This window comes from Schistocerca nitens, chromosome 12, assembly GCF_023898315.1.
Source record: "Schistocerca nitens isolate TAMUIC-IGC-003100 chromosome 12, iqSchNite1.1, whole genome shotgun sequence".
Classification (NCBI taxonomy): domain Eukaryota; kingdom Metazoa; phylum Arthropoda; class Insecta; order Orthoptera; family Acrididae; genus Schistocerca; species Schistocerca nitens.
Genome location: NC_064625.1, coordinates 135,928,339 through 135,952,007, shown reverse-complemented (window position 1 = coordinate 135,952,007; position 23,669 = coordinate 135,928,339). Strand labels below are relative to the sequence as shown.

Below are 23,669 nucleotides of genomic sequence, written 5' to 3'. Positions count from 1 at the left end.
AGGATGGCTGACATAGTGTTTAGTGTATCTGGGATTGTATAACAGTTAAGATCCTTAGACGCCAGGAAGGCATCTGGCCCAGACGGTATCCCCGTAAGATTTTATGTTGATTATGCTACAAATATAGCACCATTCTTATCCATCATCTATCAGAGATCATTGGCACAGCGGAAAGTTCCACGGGACTGGAAGAAGGCCCAGGTCATAGCAATCTATAAAAAGGATAGAAAATCGGATGCTCATAATTACCGGCCAATTTCACTGACGTCGATTTGTTGTAGAATCATGAGACATATTTTGTGTTCAGACATAATGACCTTTCTAGACACTGAGAAGCTCATCTGCAGAAACCAGCACGGTTTTAGGAAACAGCGGTCATGCGAGACACAGCTGGCCCTCTTTGTGCATGATATACAACAGGCTCTCGATACCGGCTCCCAGGTTGATGCCATATTTCTCGACTTTCGAAAGTCGTTCAACTCAGTTCCGCACTGTCGTTTGCTACAAAAAGTGCGCGCTTACGGTCTATTCAGTGACATATGCGGTTGGATAGAAAGTTTTCTAACAGACAGGGAGCAGTATGTCGTCCTGAACGGGGTAACTTCAACAGAAACAAGAGTGACTTCAGGTGTGCCCCAGGGCAGCGTATTAGGTCCTCTGCTTTTTACGATTTACATAATCGATCTGGTTGATGGTATTGACAGCAGCATTAGACTGTTTGCCGATGATGCTGTAGTCTATAGGAAAGTAGTATCACACGAAAGTTGTGAACAAATAAATGAGGATTTGCAGAAAATAAATGGGTGTTGTAATGACTGGCAGTTATCTCTCAATATTACTGTCTAACCTACTGCGTATAACAAGGCGGAAATCCCCATTAATGTACGAATACAAAATAAATGATCAGTCTTTAGACGCGGTAACTTCAGTCACGTATCTGGGTGTGACTATTCGAAATGATCTCAAATAGAATGATCAGATTACACAAGTAACGGGTAAGACGAACTCTAGATTGCGGTTTATTGATAAAATCCTTAAGCGATGCAGTCCTTCAACAAAGGAAATAGCTTAGAATACGTTAGTTCGTCCAGTCTTATTGTTCGTCTGTATGGGACCCTTACCAGTTGGGTCTGATTCAAGAGACTGAGGAGGTCCAAAGAAGAGCGGCAAGATTCGTCACTGGTATATTTAGCCATCGCGAGAGCGTTGCAAATCTCATAGGAAATTTGAAGTGGGACACACTTGCAGATAGGAGGCGCACTAAACAGAGGGGGCTGCTCACTAAATTCCGAAATCCGATCTTCGCCGAGGATGTAGAGCTAGCCGGCCGAAGTGGCCGTGCGGTTAAAGGCGCTGCAGTCTGGAACCGCAAGACCGCTACGGTCGCAGGTTCGAATCCTGCCTCGGGCATGGATGTTTGTGATGTCCTTAGGTTAGTTAGGTTTAACTAGTTCTAAGTTCTAGGGGACTAATGACCTCAGCAGTTGAGTCCCATAGTGCTCAGAGCCATTTGAACCATTTTTGATGTAGAGCATATATTATTACCACCAACTTTGAAATCGCACAGTGATCACCATTCAGAGGTAAGGGAAATTATAGCTCGTACTGAGGCATTCAGACAGTCGTTTTTCCCTCACGCGATCCGCTTGTGGAACAGAGGGGGGGGGGGGAATATGACTTTGGAGTAAATTGTGCCCTCCGCCACACACCGCTTGGTGGCTAGCGGAGTATATATGTTGATGTATGTGGATGTAGAGGAACAAAATCTGTTCATACACGTGCAGCTAAATGCACTGAAGTCGGTGGAGACATTTTTGAACATTTATTGTGAATGTATTGTGGAACTGTATGTGCACTGTACAACTTCTTTAACACTGGAATTTAAAAAACAAACTGGGCCAAGTAGTTAACAAATTAAAAATTTTCCGAAATTACATCTTTGTTTCTCTGGATGTTCCGGGAAACTACTGCAGATACACGTGTGGGACATGAATGAGATTTTCACTCCGCAGCGGAGTGTGCGCTGATATGAAACTTCCTGGCAGATTAAAACTGTGCGCCCGACCGAGACACGAACTCGGGACCTTTGCCTTTCGCGGGCAAGTGCTCTACCAACTGAGCTACCGAAGCACGACTCACGCCCGGTACTCACAGCTTTACTTCTGCCAGTACCTCGTCTCCTACCTTCCAAACTTTACAGAAGCTCTCCTGCGAACTTTGCAGAACTAGCAGTCCTGAAAGAAAGGATATTGCGGAGACATGGCTTAGCCACAGCCTGAGGGATGTTTCCAGAATGAGATTTTCACTCTGCAGGGGAGTGTGCGCTGATATGAAACTTCCTGGCAGATTAAAACTGTGTGCCCGACCGAGACTCGAACTCGGGACCTTTGCCTTTCGCGGGCAAGTGCTCGGTCGGGCACACAGTTTTAATCTGCCAGGAAGTTTCGTATCAGCGCACACTCCGCTGCAGAGTGAAAATCTCATCCTGGAAACATCCCCCAGGCTGTAGCTAAGCCATGTCTCCGCAATATCCTTTCTTTCAGGAGTGCTAGCTCTGCAAGGTGCACAGGAGAGCTTCTGTAAAGTTTGGAAGGTAGGAGACGATGTACTGCTAGAAGTAAAGCTGTGAGTACCGCGCGTGAGTCGTGCTTCGGTAGCTCAGTTGGTAGAGCACTTGCCCGCGAAAGGCAAAGGTCCCGAGTTCGAGTCTCGGTCGGGCACACAGTTTTAATCTGCCAGGAAGTTTCACGTGTGGGACATGTTTTATTAGATCCACCAGGTCAATAACAACAAATCGTGCTTTACTTTAACCGCGTACAGTTTTGCAATGGCTTCATGTTAATGAAGTTGGTAAATTTCAGGCAAAATCTTTTATTAGCCGTAGCTAAATACTTGCGGACCTATGTGTAATGAACTTTTTTCTTTAATTTTACTTGTAGAATAACATATTAAAATATTTGCATATCTTCGTGAATGACCCGGTAGTATGCAGTAAACATCTTTTGGAGTTGTTACTGTAAACCGCAATCACAGTTCTGGATATGAGCAATGCATGTCTTTAAAATGCTTTTCGCTGTAGTGTTATCTTTGCATTTACTGGCAAAACGGAAGCCTATCATTGCACATCGGAAATCGCAGTAAGGAGATGATGTGTACTCTCACAAATAGAAGCTACCGTCTAAGCAAGCAGATTATATTACGAGCTCTATTGTTTCACATTAACAGTATAATGCGAACTCATTTGTTTACTGCATTCAGTACGGCGTTCGTAACTGCAAAAAGCTTGAAGTAAAAGAGACACCAGCGAAGAAGAGCAAGTGCTTACAGCTCGTAAGGTGCATGTTTACCTAACAGCTTTTTCTTCTTTCGATCCATACAACCACCTATCAAAATATAGAATACTTTTATTAACCCCTGGGTATTAAGAAGGAGATTTTTTTGAAAGAAATCTGCACGATATTGAGCAGATAAAAAACACTTCTTACAATGGATTTCTATATTGTACCAGTAGGTACAATACTAACCTTACGACTTATCTTAGAAGAAAGATTAAGAAAAGGCAAACCTACGTTTCTAGCATTTGTAGACTTAGAGAAAGCTTTTGACAACGTTAACTGGAATACTCTCTTTCAAATTCTGAAGGTGGCAGGGGTAAAATACAAGGAGCGAAAGGCTATTTACAATTTGTACAGAAACCAGATGGCAGTTATAAGAGTCGAGGGGCATGAAAGGGAAGCAGTGGTTGGGAAAGGAGTGAGACAGGGTTGTAGCCTCTCCCCGATGTTATTCAATCTGTATATTGAGCAAGCAGTAAAGGAAACAAAAGAAAAATTCGGAGTAGGTATTAAAATTCATGCAGATGAAGTAAAAACTTTGAGGTTCGCCGATGACATTGTAATTCTGTCACAGACAGCAAAGGACTTGGAAGAGCAGTTGAACGGAATGGACAGTGTCTTGAAAGGAGGATATAAGATGAACATCAACAAAAGCAAAACGAGGATAATGGAATGTAGTCAAATTAAATCGGGTGATGCTGAGGGGATTAGATTAGGAAATGAGACACTTAAAGTAGTAAAGGAGTTTTGCTATTTAGGGAGTAAAATAACTGATGATGGTCGAAGTAGAGAGGATATAAAATGTCGACTGGCAATGGCAAGGAAATCGTTTCTGAAGAAGAGAAATTTGTTCTAGTATAGATTTAAGTGTCAGGAAGTCATTTCTGAAAGTATTTGTATGAAGTGTAGCCATGTATGGAAGTGAAACATGGACGATAACCAGTTTGGACAAGAAGAGAATAGAAACTTTCAAAATGTGGTGCTACAGAAGAATGCTGAAGATAAGGTGGGTAGATCACGTAACTAATGAGGACGTATTGAATAGGATTGGGGAGAAGAGAAGTTTGTGGCACAACTTGACTAGAAGAAGGGATAGGTTGGTGGGACATGTTTTGAGGCATCAAGGGATCACAAATTTAGCATTGGAGGGCAGCGTGGAGGGTAAAAATCGTAGAGGGAGACCAAGAGATGAATACACTAAGCAGATTCAGAAGGATGTAGGTTGCAGTAGGTACTGGGAGATGAAGAAGCTTGCACAGGATAGAGCAGCATGGAGAGCTGCATCAAACCAGTCTCAGGACTGAAGACCACAACAACAACAACAACCAGTAGGTTGAAGTTTAAGGAAAAAGTAAGTCATTAGTGAAAGCAAATAAGCATAATAAACTAGTTCATTCGTTTTTTAATCATGAATACTGCGTATGTAGCTGAACTTGGGCGTTTGATTAATACTGGAGTGTAGGTTTTTCAAATAATATAATTAGTGTAAACAAATTAACGATTTCTGCGTCCAGTAATGTTTTATTGAGTAGACTGCTTTCATAGCTTGCATAGTTATGTGCTAAGTGCTGTATTGTATGTACAAAGAAAGCAGGCTCATAATTTAATGCCAATGATTCATTTGTCTTGAACCATCTATTCATGTTTTCAAATAATTCATTTGCCACCTTTCAATAAGACAACGGAATATACTTTGCATTCCTATACTTGTATCATCAGCAAGAAGGGCAAAATTATGTATCTTCTGACAATGCAAGTGGAAGAAAATTTACGTATATCGAAAACGATAGAGGATCCAAAGTAGTAACTAGTGGTAAAATGTGTCCCATTGCTTGAAATTCTGTGTAGTTGCTCATATGCGACTGCGATTAATTTCATGGTGAATGTGAGAAGCCAACTGGCGTGATAACTTCATCACGGTCGCAGTGTAGACGTAACAGGACGTGTTCATAAAACGATGGAAAAGTGAAACGTTTCCAGTTGCAGAAAAGGACTGTTGATCAAATCAGACTTACTTTTCTACCGTACTCTCTATTGGATTTATGGATTATTTTCCATGTTTTACCACTGGCAAAACTCGCGTAAGAAGTGCGAATCTAGATGGTTTTGAGAATATACATTCAAGTTGTTATTGTGGGCTTCAGCCTGAAGACTGGTTTGATGCAGGTCTCCACGCTGCTCTATCCTGTGCAAACCCCTTCAACTCTCAATAACTGCTGCAGCCTACATCCTTTTGAGTGTAATTACTGTACTCATCTCTTGGTTGAAACGGTTCAAATGGCTCTGAGCACTATGGGACTTAACATCTGAGGTCATCAATCCCCTAGACTTAGAACTACCTAAACCTAACTAACCTAAGGTCAGCACACACATCCACGCCCGAGCCAGGATTCGAACATGAAACCATAGCAGCAGCGTGGATCCGGACTGAAGCGCTTAGAACAGATCGGCCACAACGGCCGGCCATCTCTTGGTCTCCCTATACGATTTTTACCAGGCCACTTCCCCCCAGTATTACGTTGAAGAGCCAAAGAAATTGGTTCACGTGTCTAACATCGTGTGAAGCCCCCGCGATCACGCAGAAGTGCCGCAACACGACGTGGCATGCACTCGGCTAATGTCAGAAGTAGTGCTGGAGGGAACTGACAACATGAATCCTGCAGTCCATAAATCCTGCGGTCCAAATCCGTAAATGTACGAGGGGATGAAGATCTCTTTTGAACAGCACATTCCAACTCATTCTAGATATGCCCAATAATGTTCACCTCTGGGGAGTCTGGTGGCCAGCGGAAGCTTTTAAACTCAGAAGAGTGTTCCTGGAGCCCAATCTGTAGCAATTCTGCAGGTGTTGGGTGTCGCATTGTCCTGCTGGAATTGCCCAAGTCCGTCGGAATGCACAATGGACATGAATGGATGCAGGTGATCAGACAGGATGCTTACGTGCGTGTCACATGTCAGAGTCGTACCTAGACGTATCAGGGGCCCCATATCACTCTAGCTGCACACGTCCCACACCATTACAGAGCCTCCACCAACTTGAACACTTCCCTGCCTACATGCACGGTCCATGGATTCATGAGGTTGTCTCCATACCCTTACACGTCCATCCGCCCGATACAATTTGAAACGAGACCAGTCTGACCAGACAACATGTTTCCAGTCATCTACAGCCTAATGCCGGTGTCGAGGGGCGCTGGCGAGAGTAAAGCTTTATGTTGCGCAGTCATCAATGATTCACGAGTAGGCCTTCGGCTCCGAAAGCCCATACGGATGATGTTTCGTTGAATGGCTCGCTGAGACTTGTTGACGATCCAGCATTGAAATCTGCGACAATTAGCCGAAGAGCTGCACTTCTGTCACGTTTAACGATTCTCTTCAGTCGTCTTGCAGGATCTTTTTCAGATTCCTGCCATTCACGGTACACTCGTGAAATGGTCGTACGGGAAAATCCCCACTTCGTCGCTAGATCGGAGATGCTGTGTCCCATCACTCATGCGCCGACTATAACACCTCGTTCAAACTCACTTAAATCTTGATAACCTACCACTGTAGCAGCAGTAACCGATCTAGCAACTGCGCCAGACACTTGTTGTCTTAGGTAGGCGTTGCCGGCAGTAGCGCCATATTCTGCCTGTTTACATATCTGTGTATTTGAATACGGATGCCTACACCAGTTTCTCTGGCGCTTCAGTGTAAATTGATGATGCCTTGATGTCTCAGAATGTGCCCTAATGTGGTATCCACCGCTATTAAATCTCCGCAGCGAGCAGCGGCGCGCTCCACTACGCGCGGCCTAGGAATGCATCGTTGTTAGCTCTTCTAGGTGCGCGGCCCGCTGCTAACATCGCAGCTAACCTTCGCGCGCGCGCGTCTCAAAGCAGAGAGATTGGCCACTCATAACAATCAGCGATTGCTGCCCAGAATATACAGCGACCCCAGCCGCCATCTCCATTAACTATCTGTCTATCTACACTCCTGGAAATGGAAAAAAGAACACATTGACACCGGTGTGTCAGACCCACCATACTTGCTCCGGACACCGCGAGAGGGCTGTACAAGCAATGATCACACGCACGGCACAGCGGACACACCAGGAACCGCGGTGTTGGCCGTCGAATGGCGCTAGCTGCGCAGCATTTGTGCACCGCCGCCGTCAGTGTCAGCCAGTTTGCCGTGGCATACGGAGCTCCATCGCAGTCTTTAACACTGGTAGCATGCCGCGACAGCGTGGACGTGAACCGTATGTGCAGTTGACGGACTTTGAGCGAGGGCGTATAGTGGGCATGCGGGAGGCCGGGTGGACGTACCGCCGAATTGCTCAACACGTGGGGCATGAGGTCTCCACAGTACATCGATGTTGTCGCCAGTGGTCGGCGGAAGGTGCACGTGCCCGTCGACCTGGGACCGGACCGCAGCGACGCACGGATGCACGCCAAGACCGTAGGATCCTACGCAGTGCCGTAGGGGACCGCACCGCCACTTCCCAGCAAATTAGGGACACTGTTGCTCCTGGCGTATCGGCGAGGACCATTCGCAACCGTCTCCATGAAGCTGGGCTACGGTCCCGCACACCGTTAGGCCGTCTTCCGCTCACGCCCAAACATCGTGCAGCCCGCCTCCAGTGGTGTCGCGACAGGCGTGAATGGAGGGACGAATGGAGACGTGTCGTCTTCAGCGATGAGAGTCGCTTCTGCCTTGGTGCCAATGATGGTCGTATGCGTGTTTGGCGCCGTGCAGGTGAGCGCCACAATCAGGACTGCATACGACCGAGGCACACAGGGCCAACACCCGGCATCATGGTGTGGGGAGCGATCTCCTACACTGGCCGTACACCACTGGTGATCGTCGAGGGGACACTGAATAGTGCACGGTACATCCAAACCGTCATCGAACCCATCGTTCTACCATTCCTAGACCGGCAAGGGAACTTGCTGTTCCAACAGGACAATGCACGTCCGCATGTATCCCGTGCCACCCAACGTGCTCTAGAAGGTGTAAGTCAACTACCCTGGCCAGCACGATCTCCGGATCTGTCCCCCATTGAGCATGTTTGGGACTGGATGAAGCGTCGTCTCACGCGGTCTGCACGTCCAGCACGAACGCTGGTCCAACTGAGGCGCCAGGTGGAAATGGCATGGCAAGCCGTTCCACAGGACTACATCCAGCATCTCTGCGATCGTCTCCATGGGAGAATATCAGCCTGCATTGCTGCGAAAGGTGGATATACACTGTACTAGTGCCGACATTGTGCATGCTCTGTTGCCTGTGTCTATGTGCCTGTGGTTCTGTCAGTGTGATCATGTGATGTATCTGACCCCAGGAATGTGTCAATAAAGTTTCCCCTTCCTGGGACAATGAATTCACGGTGTTCTTATTTCAATTTCCAGGAGTGTATATTCGGATCCCGCTCCAGTTACTGCCAGGTCTGGGTGCTGACGAGTCCTCTCCATTTGGCTCGGTCCTCCCACCACTTTTCTTACTCCACTTCCTGCCAGGTCACACCTCTTCTTTCCACAGATATTCTCACTCCCATTTTCCACCGCGTTCTAGGCCACCCTCTAGGTCTTTTTCCATACATCTTTAGTTCTGCCATAATTTTGGGGAGTCTCTGTCCATGCATCCTCTTAACATGGCCATACCATCTTAATCTCTTTTTTTTTCAATTTCTTCTCTCATACTTCTGAGTGGTTCGTTCCGAGGCTCGTCTGTGTTTTGAAAGCAATATATGAAGACTTTCCTACTGACTTGCTAGGCCTAACGCAAGAAAGGATTTTCTGTTGGGGTTGTCTCCCTTAGCCTTTGGAGTTTCTCCTCCACCACAAGGCAGTTCCATTTAATCCTCAGAAAGGAGGGTTGTCTCATCTGCCATCTGCCAAAGTCTTCCTTCTCCGCCGTCACTGCCATTAAGGTTTTCGCTCGTAACCCTGGGCATGGGTTCCGTGTTATACCCCACGGGATTGAGTCCCTGCCTGAACTCAGCCATCCTAGCACTCCGGCCTACTGAAGTGTAGGATGCTCACGCCCGCAACGTGGACGCTCCATTAACTATGGAGCCTTACTAACGCCTCTACTAAAGTCTACAAGGCAGTTTCGATAGTACTACGTTTCTATTCCACAACTCTGAAGGGTTACCCTGTGTTGGACCTTCTGTTCGATGTTGATTCAGCTGCGCTTTGAATTAAGAATATGACTGCTACACTGGAACTTCAACGTTCATTAGGCTTAGTGTGTCAACGGACTTGTGATTTCCACCGGAATTCTGCATTTCTCTTGCAGCTCCTATACATTCATATACTCAACAATAGTTTACATAATTTTCCGTAAAGTGTTCATCTACAACTTGGCGCTTGCTAACGGAATTATTTGCCTCGGTGTTGTGTCAATAAACCGTAGAACGGTGAAATATTTATTGTGTTATTCCTAGTTATAACACATAACACCCGATCGCTTCTTTTACTTGTGGCACAAATCAATTTTCTCCCTAATTCTATTCAGTACCTCCTTACTAATTACATGTGGTAGTCCCCAAGGTTCCATACTAGGTCCACTACTGTTTCTTGTGTATATTTATGACCTGTCATCTGTTACATTACTAGATGCCAAATTTATCTTATTTGCAGATGATACAAACATTGCAATAAATAGTAAATCAAATATAAATTTAGAAAGGGCAGCTAATCAAATTTTTACTGAAATTAATAAGTGGTTCATAGCCAATGCTTGGTAATGCTTCCACTCTTCACCAAAATGCTAAGGAGGTCATGCCCTTTTGAACGTCCGATGAATCGCTCCGTTTCTGCGCTACAACAACTGGACTGCCTCCCACACCTCCTCCACTTTGTATGTCCTCCACTGCTATTGTTGCCATCTGCCGTCTATGAGTCCTTATAACTCACTGACATCGAACATAGGCAGTAGTCACATGACTGGACCGTGTATTTCCCTTACCGCAACATATGCTGTGACACCACCACTGAGCAATCAATTCGCAATGGCAGTGGTCACACATAAATCTTTTGGCTTATTGCGCATTCTTAATAAGAAAGAACTGGTTGCAATATCGAGTTTGGTGGCATTACAATTAAAAAGCAACACACAATTGTATATGTTATATTTACAGTGGAGTCTGCTCCTGTTTCCAGTTCATACGTCTGTTATTGAAGGTGGAGCGTTGCAGGAAGATGCTGCGTGTATGCTCCAGCATGATGTAGGGCATGGAACCAAATGTGAATGTGCAGAAGAAGAGTTCAAGGCAAGTATTAGCATAACTGGAAGAAAGCTATCGTCATTGACAGAAACTTTGGAGAAAGAGGGGTGTTTGTGTTTCAAAGTGGGAAGTACCATGACCAGCCAGAATATATTGACCATCTACCAAATTGCTGGTATGTCAACCTTTGGGACGGATAACAGCGGCGACGCATCGTAGCATGGAAGCTGTGAGGCTGTGATAGATCGCTGGAAGGAGTGCGCACCACGTCTGCACACACAAGTCACCTACTTCTTTAAATTCTAGGAAGGGGGGTGATGAGCTCTAATGCTACATTCAGTCACACCCCAGATGTGCTCTGTTGGGTTCAGATCTGGCGAGTTGGTGGGCCAGTTCAACTGGAACACACCTCTGTGCTCCTCTAAACACTCCATCATATTCCTCGCCTTTTGACATGGTCCATTATCTTGTTGAAAAATGCCACTGCTGTCAGGAAACATGATCGTCATGAAGGGGTGCACGTGGTCTGCAACCAGTGTACGATACTCCTTGACCGTCATGGTGCCTTGCACAAGCTCCACTGGACCCACGGGTTTCCACGTAAGCGTGTCCTAGAGCATAATGAAGCCGTCGCCAGCTTGTCTCCGCCCCGCAGTCAGGGAGCTGATCCCCTAGATGCTTTCTCCCATCGACGTTATGAAAAAGGTATCGGGTTTCATCAGACCGTGCAATGCTCTGCCACTGCCCCAACGTCCAGTGCCGATGGCCACCTACCCATTTCAGTCATAGTCGCCGATGCTGTGGTGTTAACATTGACACATGACAGGTCATCAGCTGTGGAGGCCCATCGTTAGGAGTGTTAGGTGCAATGTGTGTTCAGACGCCCTTGTACAGGGTGAGGCAGTGAAACGGCACGATTTCGATAGTGGTTGTCGGGTGCGGAGGGGGGTTGCGAGAGTGGGGGAAGTGACCTTGGGCGTCTAGAGTGGTGGAAGTTTCAGTAGCCATGGAGCGTTGGTCGAGTGCGCAACGTGCATATGCCGTAAAGGCATATTACAAAAACGCGGATAGTGTGGTTGGTGCTCAACGCGCCTTTCGTCGTGAATTCAACCTGCCGCCACGGGCTCCCGTGCCATCAAGGAAAGCCATTCTCCTTTGGGTTACAACCTTTGAAGCTACTGCTAGCACAACAAAGAAAAGAGGCGGCAGCACAAAAACAATCCGGACACCCGAGAACATTAATCGTGTGCGCGAAGCGTTGGGACGAAGTCCGCGAAAATCCGCGAGACGGCACAGCGCAGAACTTGGTCTCAGCAATCGATCAGTAAGACGGATTTTGAAGAGTGACCTTCACTATCATCCATACAAAATTCAGGTAGTGCAAGCCCTTAAACCTAATGACTACAATAACCGTATACACTTTTGCCAGTCAATGCTTAACGTTATTGAACGAAATGAAGAAAGAGTGCATAACTTATGGATGAGTGATGAAGCCCACTTTCATCTTAGTGGGTACGTAAATAAGCAAAACTTCAGATATTGGTCCTCAGATAACCCGCACGAACTTCATGAAAAACCTCTCCATTCTGAAAAAGTAACAGTCTGGTGCGCAATGTCATCTCGTGGAATCGTGGGGCCCTATTTTTTTGAAGATGAAGATGGCAACACAGTGACGGTAAACTCTGGACGTTATGCTGACATGTTGACCATTTTTGGTCTGCCTGGAATTGATCGACATGATCCAGATGCTGAAACACTCTTCCAGCAAGATGGTGCAACAAGCCATACTGCTAATGTCTCAATGGAATTGCTCAGACTTGCATTTCCAGGACGTCTAATCAGCAGGAATGGCGATTTCCCCTGGCCTGCCCGTTCACCAGATCTGACGGCACCAGACTTTTTTCTTTGGGGCTACCTCAAGTGCAAAGTCTTCCAGGAAAATCCACCAAGAACAAAAGAAGACCTGAAGGAGCGAATTCGACAGGAAATTAACAACATTCCAGTACAGATGCTACGAAACGTCATGGGACAATTTCATCTCAGGCTTAGACAATGTGTGCAAAACCAAGGACGACACCTCACTGACACCATATTTAAAAAATGATTGTTTTTAAGTTAAATCTTTAATTTCCACTCTTGTACTTGAGATCCATGTTCAACTATTATGATTTTACTTGTAAATAAATCTTTGGTGGTTTTACAAAATTGTGCCGTTTCACTGCCTCACCCTGTACCTTGCCCAACATTTAAGTCTGATCTTAGTTCCGCCACAGGTCGCCGCCTGTCTTGTTCTACTAGTCTGCCCAGACTACAACATCCGACATCTATAATGATGGACAGTCGCCCAACCCCATGACGTCTGCACGTGGTTTCACTTTGGTTTCGTCACCACTGCATTCCTGGAACACCCGACAAGTTGTGTGGTTTCCGAAATGCTCATGCCGAGCCTCTGGGCCATCACAATCTGCCCATAGGTCAAACTCAGATAGATCGCGCGCCTTCGCCATTCTACACATGGACAGAACAGTGCTTGTTTATGACTAGCAGTCATTCCTCGCCTATCGCCTGTGCCGGTTTATATCGGTAGCAGGTCGGCGGTCTTAATGTTCTGGTTTATCAACGTAGTTACGCTCCTGTCATAACAAACATGTGCAAACAATGGGGCCTAATAATTTTGAGCTCGCCCTTCAGCTCTGGCAGTGGATTTTGCTGCAATTCACGGACTGACACTCACACATCGTCGTCGATAGCTACTGTTTTGGGCTTCAGCTTTTGCTACCTCTTGTTGTGTATTATTTTTCCAAAAAATTCTCTGAATATGGACTATAGGTGGGGGTCATATGTGTCAGATCCGATGGCCAGAGTAAATGTCCCAATGATTCATACTTCTATTCTTCCAGGTCCTTTGCAGCAATCTACAATCCCCGATTAGACAAGATTTGGTCCCAATTTTTTAAATTGCAGTCTCTTTCCGTGTAATCTTATCATTTAGTAGGTCCAGGAGGCTTGCACATTATTGCCCAAATTACTGTTAACCCCCCCCCCCCTGCCGGATGATTTTTTGCACTTTGGCCAAATTATTGTAGAACTCCGCTGTGACGTTATATAATTCGTTAACGGTCTACACCTACCCTCACCACATACTTAAAGAACTGACTGAGTTGTCTAACACAGCTAACTTTGAAAAATTTACAAAAAGTGCTTTCAGCACTCCGAAATACATAAAATGTCTCCACTTACAGGCATATGAAGTAACAAGTTTTATAATGTGGTATGAGTGTGCGATAGTGAATACGTTTCATGGCAGAAATGCATACAACAATACATACACTCCTGGAAATGGAAAAAAGAACACATTGACACCGGTGTGTCAGACCCACCATACTTGCTCCGGACACTGCGAGAGGCCTGTACAAGCAATGATCACACGCACGGCACAGCGGACACACCAGGAACCGCGGTGTTGGCCGTCGAATGGCGCTAGCTGCGCAGCATTTGTGCACCGCCGCCGTCAGTGTCAGCCAGTTTGCCGTGGCATACGGAGCTCCATCGCAGTCTTTAACACTGGTAGCATGCCGCGACAGCGTGGACGTGAACCGTATGTGCAGTTGACGGACTTTGAGCGAGGGCGTATAGTGGGCATGCGGGAGGCCGGGTGGACGTACCGCCGAATTGCTCAACACGTGGGGCGTGAGGTCTCCACAGTACATCGATGTTGTCGCCAGTGGTCGGCGGAAGGTGCACGTGCCCGTCGACCTGGGACCGGACCGCAGCGACGCACGGATGCACGCCAAGACCGTAGGATCCTACGCAGTGCCGTAGGGGACCGCACCGCCACTTCCCAGCAAATTAGGGACACTGTTGCTCCTGGGGTATCGGCGAGGACCATTCGCAACCGTCTCCATGAAGCTGGGCTATGGTCCCGCACACCGTTAGGCCGTCTTCCGCTCACGCCCCAACATCGTGCAGCCCGCCTCCAGTGGTGTCGCGACAGGCGTGAATGGAGGGACGAATGGAGACGTGTCGTCTTCAGCGATGAGAGTCGCTTCTGCCTTGGTGCCAATGATGGTCGTATGCGTGTTTGGCGCCGTGCAGGTGAGCGCTACAATCAGGACTGCATACGACCGAGGCACACAGGGCCAACACCCGGCATCATGGTGTGGGGAGCGATCTCCTACACTGGCCGTACACCACTGGTGATCGTCGAGGGGACACTGAATAGTGCACGGTACATCCAAACCGTCATCGAACCCATCGTTCTACCATTCCTAGACCGGCAAGGGAACTTGCTGTTCCAACAGGACAATGCACGTCCGCATGTATCCCGTGCCACCCAACGTGCTCTAGAAGGTGTAAGTCAACTACCCTGGCCAGCAAGATCTCCGGATCTGCCCCCATTGAGCATGTTTGGTACTGGATGAAGCGTCGTCTCACGCGGTCTGCACGTCCAGCACGAACGCTGGTCCAACTGAGGCGCCAGGTGGAAATGGCATGGCAAGCCGTTCCACAGGACTACATCCAGCATCTCTACGATCGTCTCCATGGGAGAATAGCAGCCTGCATTGCTGCGAAAGGTGGATATACACTGTACTAGTGCCGACATTGTGCATGCTCTGTTGCCTGTGTCTATGTGCCTGTGGTTCTGTCAGTGTGATCATGTGATGTATCTGACCCCAGGAATGTGTCAATAAAGTTTCCCCTTCCTGGGACAATGAATTCACGGTGTTCTTATTTCAATTTCCAGGAGTGTATTATAAAATGGATGGAGGAGTGTATGTATGTGTGCCCCACATCTGCTCATAAACCACCAAATCGATTTCGACCAAAGTTGGCAGATATATCCCTAACTGTCAGGCAACAATCATTGTGACATTAAGAACCACCTAGCTGCCATAGTTCAGGAGATTTGAGGTCATAAACACTGAGACGCGTGGAAAAGTTTTAATACGTTTTAATGTGTTTATATATTTTGGTACATGTTAATGCAGTTATTCTTTACTACTGACACACTCCTAGAGTCGAGTTAACAGGAAATCCCTGACAGCTTGCTGCCAGCGCTTTTGACAGCTTTCAACTGCGGAGCACAGACGTCTGTAGGTGGAAGCAACAGCGATCTATAGGGCTATGAAGAAGCGTCGCCATGGAGACGTTTACAAAATAGCGTTGTAAACTTGCGAAGCGGCTGAGCCAAGCGTACAAAAACTGTCCGGCATCTTTGTAAGACTGTTTCATAATTTCTGATGTTTATCACGGAAACGTGGAAATGAATTCTTTACGGTATTACACTACAGATACAGTTTTTTTTTGTTTTCTTTTCTAATAGACAATTGTCAGAATGAATCCCTGTGCAAAGTCTGGTTCGCCAGCTACTTTTCAATGCAGTAAAGGATAAATAGGTTTGGTTTTATGCTGCCGTTCCAAATAAACAATTCATTCATTTTGATTTTATCCATACTGGATGAGAGGTCGTGGTTGTGATTGTCAATGTTAAAAAATGTATCGGCTCAACCACTTGTTTATAGTGTAAAACTCTAAGATTGACTCGTTTCGGAAGTCAAGCTTCCGTCATCAGAATAATAAAAAGTAAAAGAACCTGTTAAAACTCGCTAAAATGGAACATGCACCAGGCACAATAAAATTGATAGTAAAATTAAAACATCGTGGCTACTTCGCTTGTTGCAGCCGTGTCTTCCAAGGTGCATCACCACATAGCCGTCAAAATATAAAAAAAACTCTAAAATGGTGTCGCCTATGGTGTTCCACATCTAACCACATGGCTCTCTCCTCTATCGTCGTAAAAAGCCCGTGCGTCTTCGTTGATACGACACACCACGTAGCCAAACACGACACTGAAACGCGAGTGAGCTCACGCGCGAGTAAACAAGGAAGTCACAGAGATGTCCATACAAACAGATAAGGTATACATGTTCCAAGGACCTCATGAAATGGTGGTATCCTGCCAATTGCTAAAAATGTAGTTACTAAAAGAAGCCAGTGAAATGTTTGAAAAAGTTATTTGTATCACCAGTTAGCTGTTCGTTCAGTGTGTTCTGATTATCCACGCTATGTATCGTAATTTCCAGCTGTTCTAGTAGATCCAGCTTTTTGCCTTTGTCCTGTCTCTGTAAAATAACGATACCCTGATCTATTCCCAACATGGGGTGTCCCGTTTCCCAAATATACGTGGCTACAGCTGACTTTTCGAAATTATTAAGCTGGAAAGCATCGCAATGTCCTTTGTAACTTACTTTAAAGAACCTACCAGTTTGGCCTACATAGCTTCCCTTGCACGTGTTACACTGAATTTTATAGACCCCAGCTCTCTCATATTTATCGCTTTCCTCCTGTAAATTATTTCTTAGTTTAAATCACAGCGTATTATTGGTCTCAAAAGCGGCATCAACTTTAAAAGGTTTTTGCGAAATATCACCGAAGTATGGTATTGTGAAAGGATGTAGAGGATTACCTCACTAGGGGTAAGATAGATACTGCCTACAGGAAAATTAAAGAGACTTTTGGAGAAAGGAGAACCACTTGCATGAATATCAAGAGCTTTGATGGAAACCCAGTTCTAAGCAAAGAAGAGAAAGCAGAAAGGTGGAAGGAGTATATAGAGGGTCTGTACAAGGGCGATGTACTTGAGGACAATATTATGCAAATGGAAGAGGATGTAGATGAAGATGAAATGGGAGATATGATACTGCGCGAAGAGTTTGATAGAGCACTGAAAGACCTGAGTCGAAACAAGGCCCCCGGAGTAGACAACATTCCATTAGAACTACTGACAGCCTTGGGAGAGCCAGTCCTGACAAAACGCTACCATCTGGTGAGCAAGAAGTATGAGACAGGCGAAATACCCTCAGACTTCAAGAAGAATATAATAATTCCATCCCAAAAAAGCAGGTGTTGACAGATGTGAAAATTACCGAACTATCAGTTTAATAAGTCACAACTCCAAAATACTAACGCGAATTCTTTACACACGAATGGAAAAACTGGCAGAAGCCGACCTCGGGGAAGATCAGTTTGGGTTCCGTAGAAATGTTGGAACACGTGAGGCAATACTGACCCTACGACTTATCTTAGAAGAAAGATTGAGGAAAGGCAAACCTACGTTTCTAGCATTTGTAGACTTAGAGAAAGCTTTTGACAATGTTGATTGGAACACTCTATTTCAAGTTCTAAAGGTGGCAGTGGTAAAATACAGGGAGCGAAAGGCTATTTACAGTTTGTAAAGAAAGCAGATAGCAGTTATAAGAGTCGAGGGGCACGAAATGGAAGCAGTGGGTGGGAAGGGAGTGAGACAGGGTTGTAGCCTGTCCCCAATGTTATTCAATCTGTATATTGAGCAAGCAGTAAAGGAAACAAAAGAAAAGTTCGGAGTAGGTATTAAAATCCATGGAGAAGAAATAAAAACTTTGAGGTTCGCCGCCGGCCGAAGTGGCCGTGCGGTTAAAGGCGCTGCAGTCTGGAGCCGCAAGACCGCTACGGTCGCAGGTTCGAATCCTGCCTCGGGCATGGCTGTTTGTGATGTCCTTAGGTTAGTTAGGTTTAACTAATTCTAAGTTCTAGGGGACTAATGACCTCAGCAGTTGAGTCCCATAGTGCTCAGAGCCATTTGAACCATTTATTTTGAGGTTCGCCGATGACATTGTAATTCTGTCAGAGACAGCAAAGGACCTGGAAGAGCAACTGTACGGAATGGACAGTGGCTTGAAAGGAGGGTATAAGATGAACATCAACAATAGCAAAACGAGAATAATAGAATGTAGTCGAATTAAGTCGGGTGATGCTGAGGTAATTAGGAAATGATACACTTAAAGTAGTAAAGGAGTTTTGCTATTTGGGGAGCAAAATAACTGATGATGGTCGAAGTAGAGAGGATATAAAATGTAGACTGGCAATGGCAAGGAAAGCGTTTCTGAAGAAGAAAAATTTGTTAACATCGAGTATAGATTTAAATGTCAGGAAGTCGTTTCTGGAAGTATTTGTATGGAGTGTAGCCATGTATGGAAGTGAAACGGGGACGATAAATAGTTTAGAGAAGAAGAGAATAGAAGCTTTCGAAATGTGGTTCTACAGAAGAATGCTGAAGATTAGATGGGTAGATCACATAACTAATGAGGAGGTATTGAATAGAATTGGGCAGAAGAGGAGTTTGTGGCACAACTTGACTAGAAGAAGGGATCAGTTGGTAGGACATGTTCTGAGGCATCAAGGGGTCACAAATTTAGTATTGGAGGGCAGCGTGGAGGGTAAAAATCGTAGACGGAGACCAAGAGATGAATACACTAAGCAGATTCAGAAGGATGTAGGGTGCAGTAGGTACTGGGAGATGAAGAAGCTTGCACAGGATAGGGTTGCATGGAGAGCTGCATCAAACCAGTCTCAGGAGTGAAGACCACAACAACAACAATTCCTTTTCGTATTTTGTATGCATCGTATTCTGGAATGGTTTTGTGACTCTCGTAATATTATTTACGGTATTATTCCTTGCATTCGCGCGCTGTTTCTGTCGTATTAATGTATTTATTATATTTTGGTGATATCCGTTAGCTCTGGCTAGTTCTTTCACGATGTTCAGCTCAGTCATTTTCTTCATTCGTGCTTTTTCATATAAGAGAGCAGTGATGTGGTGATGCTAACATGGCTTGGCAACAAACTGTGAGCTTGCTCGGTGGAGAACCTGCTCACCTGTGTCGCGGTGTGCTTGGGCGGCCTCTGCACTCGCCAGCCCGTCCCAGTACTGGCGCCACTGGCGGATGCGGCTGGCGCGCGTCATGCCGCTGGCGCCAGCGACGCAGCTGGACGCTCCGGCCCCACCCTGGCCTGCAAACCGAAAAAGTACGACAGCTGCGGTGAGCGTGTGTTGCAGCGCAGTCCAATGGTAACTACCAATAGCGAGATGCTCTGTGTAAGGGCTCATAATGTGCATGACGTCGTGTGTAAGGGAGAGTTGGGTGGATGTGTGCAGTGGGTACTCGTGTAGGCTCAATAGTTGAACCCTCCAACGGACGTGACGAATTCGGTCTACCAGTACCCTTTTCCGTTTGCTATAAGTAAAAAACAGTAAGAAGGAGACAAGTGCCATTTGAGCTGTGGAATGTGTATGACACAAATAAAAAAGGCTACCTTCTGGGTATTTTGAGCGACAGCAAATGAGAAGTTGTGGTGTGCGTACTGTAAGACCTTCCGTACACACACCATCAGATTATTTGACTTGTCGCTCTAACGAAGTAGGCGAGTGTCAGCAATATGTCTCGTGGTCTTATCGTGGCGTGTGTATCTTATGCCGTTAGGTCAGATGATAGAAATGCCAGTTGCACGCTTTGAGTAGCAGATTGACGGTGACCAACTTTAAACAGAACTTGATTAATTTTCACACACATTTATTAAAATAATAAAAAGCATAGACATTACGTAACTTGATTCTCGATGCTGTTTACAATTGACAATCTGAAGTTCCTTTGGTCTTGGTACGTTAATCTTATTCTCACATACCTCTGATACTTGACAAAGTGTCTATTCATTTATCTTCATTGGCTATGTACAGGAATATGGTAATCTTATTAGGCGCAGACTGAAACTTGAATATAGACTGGTACAGACTAATGCAGACTCTTACAGACTAATGCAGACTGACTAATCGGAGGTCTGTACACTTGTTATAATACCTCACACGTTGAGGTATCACTGCGCGAGTGTGATCCGTGAGGAGAAAAGGTTCTACGTTAGCAGCAATCTCATTGGCTGCGTTACATATTAATACGCAGATCGGCGGAAGCAGAATTTGGTCCGTCTCTAAGGCAGCGCCATCTCGTAGTGCGGAGACGGACGAGCGCTGCGCCTGCGCTGTTGTGCTTAGCGGGGCGCGCTCTAGTGGGAAAGTTGTGTACGCGCTGACTACGCGGAACTATGTACACAACAGAAGCTAGGCTTAAAGTTATTGCTGGTTTACTTTTATATGAATATGTTATTAAAACGTCTGATTCATTGTGTCATTGTGTCACAACACCGATTTTTTTCTAAACACAACACTTTACTCAAATTTATTTGCAGTTGAGAAATTTTTCTGACTTTAGCTGCATTATGTATAGTGTGCGCAAGATGCTGTGGCCGCTAGATGCTGGGGAAGCCTGGTGAGAGCGGCAGTGGTGGTGGAGGGGGGGGGGCGGGGGTCGCTTAGAGCGCAGTAGGGGAAATGCCGAGTGCTGGAGGGGAAGTGCCATCCTAAACTGAAGCCTACGCTCACATTTTTTGTAAATTAAATTGCTACACCACGAAGATGACGTGCTACAGACGCGAAATTTAGCCGACAGGAAGAAGATGCTGTGATATGCAAGTGATTAGCTTTCCAGAGCATTCACACAAGGTTGGCGCCGGTGGCGACACCTACAACGTGCTGACATGAGGAAAGTTTCCAACCGACTTCTCATACACAAACAGCAGTTGACCGGCGTTGCCTGGTGAAACGTTGTTGTGATGCCTCGTGTAAGGAGGAGAAATGTGTACCATCACGTTTCCGACTTTGATAAATGGCGGATTGTAACCTGTCGTGATTGCGTTTTATCGTATCGCGATATTGCTGCTCGCGTTGGTCGAGGTCCAATGACTGTTAGCAGAATATGGGATCGGTGGATTCAGGAGAGTAATATGGAACGCCGTGCTGGATCCCAACTGCCTCATATCACTAGCAGTCGAGATGACAGGCATCTTATCCGGATGGCTGTAACGGATCGTGCAGCCACGTCTCGATCCCTGAGTCAACAGATGGGGACGTTTGCAAGACAACAACCATCTGCACGAACAGTTCGACGACGTTTGCAGTAGCACGGACAATCAGCTCGGAGACTGTTGCTGCAGTTACCCTTGACGCTGCATCACAGACAGGAGTGCCTGCGATTGTGTACTCAACGACGAACCTGGGTGCACGAATGGCAAAACGTGATGAATCCAGGTTCTGTTTACAGCATCGTGATGGTCGCATCCGTGTTTGGCGATATCGTGGTGAACGCGTATATTCGTCATCGCCATACTGGCGTATCACCTGTCGTGATGGTATGGGGTGCCATCGGTTACTCGTCTCAGTCACCTCTTGTTAGCATTGACGGCACTTCGAACAGTGGAAGTTAGATTTCAGATGTGTTACGACCCGTGGCTCTACGCTTCATTCGATCCCTGCGAAACCCTAAATTTCAGCAGGATAATGCACGACTGCATGTTGCAGGTCCTGTACGGACCTTTCTGGATACAGAAAATGTTCGACTGCTGCCCTGCCCAGCACTTTCTCCAGATCGCTCACCAATTGAAAACGTCTGGTCAATGGTGGCCGAGCAACTGGCTCGTCACAATACGCCAGTCACTACTCTTGATGAACTGTGGTATCGTTTTGAAACTGCATGGGCAGCTGTACCTGTACACGCCGTCCAGTCTCTGAGTCAATGCCCAGGCGTATCAAGGCCGTTATTACGGCCAGAGGCGGTTGTTCTGGGTACTGAATTCTCAGGATCTATGCACCCAAATTGCATGAAAATGTAATCACATGTCAGTTCTAGTACAATATTTTTGTCCAATGAATACCAGTTTATCATCTGCATTTCTTCTTGGTGTAGCAATTTTAATGGCCAGTAGTGTGTTACACGGGGCCCCTCCACGACCTCACTTGCACGGTGACCATTCAAAATGATCTACTGTCACCTCTACTTTCCTTAGTATCTAAAAAGAATTCCCCTGTAAATACAGCGATTTATATTCGTCTGGCTTACTAACCATTTTTATCTTTCAGAGACGCCTCATGAGTGGCTAATATTGACTGAAACCTACATATTTCTGTGGTAGTCAAGCCAAAATTTGCTTTTCTTGCCAAAGACAGCTGAGCTCACACTGCCTCACTTCACTAACACGTTGTTGAGACACAACTGCGTGAGAATTCTGGAGCAGTGGTTTAATAAGTTTATTAATTGAGGAAATGAGCAAAAGTAACTTCAGTACCTTTTAAAAAAGCACATACTTGGTACAAAAGAAATGTGTAATGCTTTCACTTATGTTGTTCCAAAACCCATAACATTTCTTGTTTCAGTAGCTTTCGACGGCCCTTAAAATTTACATTCTTTCACCAAAATAGTCCGTAGTTATTGGAATAACATTGCTATGGTCGCAGATTCGAATCCTGCCTGAGGCATGGATGTGTGTGATGTCCTTAGGTTAGTTAGGTTTAGGTAGTTCTAAGTCTAGGGGACTGATGACCTCAGATGTTAAGTCCCATAGGGCTTAAGGCGATTTGAACCATACTTTCCTCTTTGTGTGCTATCATTTAACAAAATCTCTTTTCTGAAACTGTTTAACTGATGACAGATACCTGTACTCAAGTTTAAAGAAAAAATCAATCTGTTAGCTAAATTTCATACGGAACAGCGTATTATGTAACACGCACCAAACGCAAAATCATAGCGACCTCTATTTATCATTGCACACTTTTGCGAATTTCGCGCAGTGTGTTACTTTCATGTAAGTATCACAATAACTATGACCATTTACGAAATGATGGGCACATCATCAGCTTCCCGACATTCTATTCTATCGCTTGAGCCTTTTCCCGCAGGGCAGCCATCGTTAACCGGATTTGGCATGTTAATGTTTAAGGGGTGGTCGGATGCCCTTCCTGCCGCCACCCCGTATCCCCTGGGATGGAAGTAGTGCACCCCAACTGTCTGTGTCCAGTGTAATCCATGGAATAGTGCGAATGTGTTCAGATGTCTGCGAGCCGTGTAACTGAGGTGGAACATGGGGACCAGCTCGGTATTCACTTAGCAGGATGTGGAAAACCGCCTAAAAACTACATCCCGGCTGGCCGGCACATCGGCCCTCTTCGTTAATCCACCAGGTGGATTCGATCCGGGGCCAGTGCAAGTCTGGGAAGCAGCGTGTTAGCGCTCTTGGCTACCCTGGTGTGTCATCATGTTCCCGACATATAAAGCTGTAAATAAAACAAAACTGACTTTTTTTTACCGAATAGTACCTGTAAAACCGTTTGAGAAAAACTGCACAGTATGCGCCTTATTCTGACATCGTCGATCGGCTGAAAGGTGGACAACACTTGTCGGCTTCCCTTTCTGAACAAACGGATG

The 23,669-nt window shown here is 45.8% G+C and overlaps 1 protein-coding gene across 1 annotated transcript in view; it reads right to left on the bottom strand.

Moving 5' to 3' along the window:
- Positions 1 to 23,669, bottom strand: part of LOC126214962 (uncharacterized) — a 118,477-nt gene that overhangs the window by 82,580 nt on the left and 12,228 nt on the right. Inside the window, exon 2 of the mRNA XM_049941597.1 lies at positions 19,237 to 19,371. Within this exon, the coding sequence (XP_049797554.1) occupies positions 19,237 to 19,371 (135 nt within the window). The remainder of the gene's footprint in view (positions 1 to 19,236; positions 19,372 to 23,669) is intronic.